The sequence below is a fragment of the Theobroma umbraticum genome, unplaced genomic scaffold (genome assembly GCF_002168275.2).
Source record: "Theobroma umbraticum cultivar Fairchild unplaced genomic scaffold, ASM216827v3 scaffold_146.0, whole genome shotgun sequence".
Lineage (NCBI taxonomy): Eukaryota > Viridiplantae > Streptophyta > Magnoliopsida > Malvales > Malvaceae > Theobroma > Theobroma umbraticum.
In genome coordinates, this window is record NW_018397265.1 from 1,624,457 (window position 1) to 1,630,538 (window position 6,082).

Here is a 6,082-nt window from a genome sequence, read left to right on the forward strand (position 1 = left end):
TAATTGACTTCATTATCCAAGTGTACAACAATGAGATGCAAATTGCTTTATTCACACAATTATTTATAACAAAAAAATGTCCATGTGCTCTGTCAAAGCTATTTGTAGACTTTGCTAGAGAATTCTATCCCAACATTGCAAAACTAGAGCTTGAGTTTTCTCCAACAATGGGAGAACCATGTAGGATGGAAAGAAGCTAATTGAGGGATTAAATGAAGATTCATTGTTGCTTTGTTGTATTTATGGGCTTGATTTAGGATATTTAAATTATTTAGGTTATATTTTATGAATTAATACTTTGTTTGTTTTTCAAGTATTAGAGCTTAAGGTTTATACTTGGTATTTTGCATTTATATTAGGATTTAGGATCTTAGCTCTTATTTTCCTTATCCTACTTAATTTTATTTTAATATAAGTTTATTAGTTTTCTATTTGGAGTCTAAGTGTTTTTTTAAGTCCTCATTGAACTACAAGTTACTTGTAGGACTAGGGATGCTCACTCTGCATAAATATCAATATACTCTTTATTGGAAGATATAGAATTATTATCAGAGATATTCCAGCATTATTGCTCTTGTGATGAGTGATGCCATCAACCTTAGGGGTGATTCCAAAAACACTAGGCATGTAGCGTAGGATAATTCTCTCTTTTCATATCTTTATTCAATTTCCTCTGTTTTGCTCAAGAACATCCATCAAAAACTTTCTATAAACCACCTAATCAGCTAGCTATCCTACATCAAAATATAAACTAAATTAAGCCTAAGTGATTCAACCATAACGCTAGTTCCTACGATACCAGAAATACCCTAATTTCCAAGCTAGCAAGCATTCCAACATCATTTGGAATCAAAGCAAAAGATCCTACATATTTTTCATCACTTATAACCATCCCTTACTCTACCTTTTCTTTTTCTATACCACAGTAATGAATCTCACACTTTCCTCAAAGTTTGAAACTTTGACAGAGAATTCTGAAACTTTTTCTGAAGATTGTGAAGCTGTCAAGAAGGATGTTTAATGGTTGAAAGGTGAAGTCCACACGTTAAACTATTGATGTGGTAATTGTAGAAACTTCCCCAGATAAGGTAAACGGACTTGAGGAGCTGTCCAATGCTTTGGCAAGAAACAAATAGAGGCAACCACTAATAAAGAGAAAATGACATTTGATTCAACTTTAGGGCAAACTCCAGAACCAGTCCAACAGTTACCCTGAAGTTCTACACTTGCTACTTCAGGTTTTCCCAAACCCTCCATGTTCAAACACAAATGCAGAAGCCCTATTCATATCTTCAACCAATGAATACAATGATGCAAAACAGTAGGTAGAATCTCAAACTTATTCTCCTAAGTTCAGAATTCTAAAACAACCTAAATTGGGTGATGCGAACAAACAACTTAAGCTGGAAGTTTCTGACTTCTATGAGTACAGCAATATAGAAGTGTTTCCTGATTCAGTGCATGGTGTAGAAAGCCCTTTTGGATCATATAACTTTAAGTTATGAGAGAAAGCTTATTTTGTAGAATCAAGGCTAAAGGGAAATCTTGATGGCACAAGTACCAACGAACACATCATGTTGCTCTTTGAACACAAGAAGACAGGAAGATTGCCATAAATTGCTAGTTTGTGCCATCTAATTACAAGCAACAACTTACTTGTAGTTCATGCAGTTGGCACAAGGAAGCGTGATTATGGAAGAGTATACTAGCAAGTTATATAGCTTGGTCACAAGATATGAGTTTACTAATATGATGATGTGATGATCTCTACGTTTTGGTGAGAGTTGAATCCACAGGTCTCTTCGAGATCAACAACGAGTATACTTCACATCATAATGGGTGATACAATACAAGTTGCTTAAAACTTGAAAAGATAAAACAAGGAAAGTTTTATGCAAACTCCAACTGAGAACTCAAGATGAAAAGAATGCTGCCAATAAAATTTAGCGAAAGGCAATTAAGAGTTGACCTAATGGTTTATTACCATCAAATAATCATATTACTCACTTTCAACACCAATGAAGTTCCAAGGTAGCATGTTTATCCAAGAACAAGAGTAAGGTTTGGTGTAACTTTTGAAGTAGTTTTGGGCATTTTTCATATCATTGTCACAATAGAGTAATTTTTTTGGAAGGAATAATGTGTTTTTCATGACTAATAGCAAAGGCAGAAGCAAGTTCTAATGTTTTCCTTTTTATTTTCCTTTAGAGAAGAAAAAAATGACAGCTGAAATCTAAAAGAAGAGTGTGTTGATTAAGGGATGGTAAAGAGAGGTCTGTTTACTCTTGCATCCTTGCTTCGTATGAGGAGACACAATGATGAAGAAAAGAAAAATCAGAAAATAGAATCTTTCAAATTAATATGAGGTGCCATGGTCAAGTTTGCAGTTTAGCTATTGCTGGTAGCAATTGCTAAATCATTATTCTGGAGGATGCCATCCATCTTAAAAAATACACCATATCCTAATCAATATAAGGGCGCATGGGAGAATAACAATACTATAAAAGTTAACGTTAGCATCTTCTTTGGAAGTTTTTTGATAAATGCAATGTGATGAGCTTCCTATGAAGTTTTCTATTATCTTATTGTGGCGACTGTTATATAATAAGGTGAAACATTATGGCAACAACCACACTTACTCCTTCAAGCACGGTGGCTTGATTATTGAGTTTACAATTACCAAAGACACTAAGCCAATAAAACTCCAAAGAAGCGTGGGTTCTTCCCTTCTAAAGTGGAATAGTAAGGAAGATGGCATCTACGGGACAGCTTCTAACCAACGGAGGCAAGATTTATTTAGAGGGGGAGAATTGATAGAATACCAATAACTTGGTTAGATAAATTTCATACTCCACAGGTGCCAAGGGCTAATATCATGAGTTCTCCATCAACAAAGAAGTGCTTTTGGTAGTTGGAGTTATTTAGGCAATTTTTTGTAATGGTACAGATTTAGTCATGTTCATCGGGTCTTATTTTGGGTTTAGATAAATTTCGGATCTTTTATGTGGTATTTAGTTTATATATAATGAGTCTTTGTCCTAATTCTAATGGTTTTAGGACTGCAAGTCCGTGTAGGACAAGTTAATTAGCATTTTCCCATTTGTTCTCTTTGTATTGCTAGACTTCGTAGAGTTGATTTCTAATAAAGATATTAGAAATTTGAGAATTCTTGGACAAATTTGTGATTGAGTGATTGGAAATTTCCTCTCTTCTAACTCTTATTTTCACAAATTTAAAACGGTAACCTCAACATACCCTATTCTAATTCTAGAAAAGCCAACGCTCTTTTGCCACAAAATTTCAAATAAACTTAGCTCTAATTCCAAGAGCCTAAACCTAATTCCTACATTAAACCCTAAGGAGAAGTAAGGCAAAAGGCCCTCTAAACTCACTCAAAAATATGCACAAATTTCTACGTATCTTCTTCTTGCATGAATCTGTTTTAAGATTTTTGGCATTGTGAGAAGCTTGGGAAGTTGAAAGAGAAGTAACATGGTATAAGAGATAAATAAGGCTCCATGTGGTTGTTCCTTTTATCACTGGCTGCTTGCTTCAAGCAGCAAAAAGCAAATTTAGACACAAAAAGTTAATGATACTTTCGACAAATTTAGAGTGAAATTGAAATTCTTTTAGAACAAAATGCATGATTTTAATTTAGTATAGAGTAATTATACTAGCACTGATGTCGGGGTTTAGCCATTTGTGCATTTTCAATCAGTTACGATTTTTCTTTACACTATTTGCTTTCACTATTTGTCATTTGTTTTCTATTCTTTTTTTTTTTTTTAATATTTGCTTTCAATTCATTTTTCTGCCAAAAAAGAAGAAAGAAAAACAAATAGCAAGTAGCAAGTACCCGAAACAAAAGCTAAGTAATTGGCATTCAAAGTGACAATCAGCATGTGGTACCTAAAAGTTTGCATCACGGAGAAAAACATTCGGCTTCCAATGAATTTAATCCATTAATTCAAATAATGCAGTAGTAATGCTGGGACTATAAGTAAAGTAAATATAATTTTGTAAACAATATGACAGCAATTTACGGGTTTTGAACCAACCTGATGTAAATGGTGAGCTAATTCCCAACAGAGAAACAGAGAAAAGCTGACAGCATAAGAGATTACATGTTGAGCAAACAAGTTTCCCAGCTCGAGTTCAGTGTTAAAATGGTGTGGCAGAAATACCAACAGCAGAGCTGAAAATAGATAAGCCGCAGCAGAAAGCTTTAATGCTCGTGCGATAGCGGAAGGGATCCCCATCTTGAAGCTAAAGAAAGGGGAACGCTGTTGACAGGAGCAAGCGACTCAAATCAGTTAAAAAAATTGAAAAGAGATTTAAAAGAAAGAAAGAGCAACACTAGCATTTGACCTGAATAATGGGAAAATGCAATACCCATCTCCGCTTATATATATAAAAGAAGGCATAGAACAACCCGGAAGCAAAGCCCTTAAACCCCACTCTCCCAGCCACCCCACAAAGGGACACTGCCGAAACATAACCCGACACGGCCGCGGCTCCCAGCAGAACCGGCAAACTGCGTCTAAATTTACGCTCGGGAGATGAGACGGCCGAGACGGAGACAGAGAAGAGCAGCTGGGAGAGATGAAAGCTCAAAAAGGAGATGAAGATCGCAGCGGGGGAGCGCCAAGAGACGATCACTGCCGTGAAAACCAAGAAAATTAAACTACTTGGAATGGACTGCCATATTAGGAACTCTACCAACCGATTCTTCACTACCATGCCTGACTCCGCGGAATGCATACTGTTTTCTCTTTTCTGATTCTGCCTTCCTTTCCAAGGGTTTTACTTTTGGGTTGCGCCTGTTGTCTTTACCACTGTTTAGACCGCCGAAAGCTGCTTGTAACCTTATGTCTTAAGCGGCATTTTGCTTTGGGCAATGCCTGTGTTTCGAATTGGGCTAATAATATGGAAAATGTGTACACTTTATTTCGAAAAAGTTAATTCTGTACGCTTTAGGGAATTTTTTTTTTTTTAACAAATAAGTTTATATATATAAAATAGTGAACTCTTTCAATTTTAGGTAGTTCATACACGTATTGTCGCAGGTAACTATTTTTATGCATATTATGAAATTAATTTGATGAAGTATTTTATTAAATTTGCTTGTACAAAATAAATAGTAGTGTTTATGTCTGTGATTAAAGTTAACTAAATGGATTGATAAAATAGTAAAATGAGGAGGATTATGTTAAGACATCTATTGTTAGGTTACTTACTAAAGACATGTGAAATAGATAGTTACTAAATAGTGTTCATGCGTATTAATATTAACCATTTGTCAATGGATGTTTTACAGTACCATTGACTTAGTTGTTTTTGTTCATAGAAACCTGCAAATAGATGTTCCATACAAATAGACATATAAACAAGTTCCTGTGCAGTTGTAACTGTTCAAAAGCTGCACACAAAGTATAGGTTAAGTGTTCCAGGACAAAAGATATTGATTGCTGGATTATCCATTAATTTTTACCATAGTAGGTTCAATATAGAGAAGCTACAGAAAATGATGCGTCAATTATGGTAAAAATCAATATTTCCTATTTCAAAAAAGCTTCTTTTCTGTACTTTACCTTGTTGCTTTCCTGTTGGTTTTCCTATTAAGATAGAATCATCAAGCATGATTAGTTTGTGGTTTACTATTTTGTTAGAGATGCAATAAAGAGCACGTTTATATTTATAGTTTACCTACTAAATTTTGATTTTTTTTTTTTTGCCTGGACACTCTTCAAGACTTGTGTGATTGTTGGTAATCGTGGTACTTTCATTTGGGGTTGTGTCATAGTAAGTGATGATGTTTAAATGGGTGGCAGTTCTTGGCTTGTTGAACTTGAGGCTGCTTCAAATCTTGAACTTTCAAGCAAGGCTTGTTTGATAGTGTTACAGTCAAAAATCTTGCACACTATCAGATTTTGGTCGATGGCTTTTCTTATAAAACCATCTCTGTGTGTTGATCAGGACCTTGACAGGAGATGGAAAAACCATCTAGTTGATCAATTTGATTGCAGCTAGTTTTTGTCATAGTAGCACTAATCAATTTTTCGGCTTGTTGACCGAAAACAAG

At 34.9% G+C, this 6,082-nt stretch overlaps 1 protein-coding gene across 1 annotated transcript in view; it reads right to left on the minus strand.

The window, feature by feature from the left end:
* Positions 1-4,898, minus strand: part of LOC110422547 (nucleoporin protein Ndc1-Nup protein) — a 12,246-nt gene extending 7,348 nt beyond the window's left edge. The window contains exons 1-2 of the mRNA XM_021436505.1: positions 4,369-4,898; positions 4,059-4,283 (exon numbers count right to left, since the gene is read on the minus strand). Of these exons, the coding sequence (XP_021292180.1) occupies positions 4,059-4,283; positions 4,369-4,761 (618 nt within the window). The 5' untranslated portion in view covers positions 4,762-4,898. The remainder of the gene's footprint in view (positions 1-4,058; positions 4,284-4,368) is intronic.
* Positions 4,899-6,082: the final 1,184 nt, after the last annotated feature.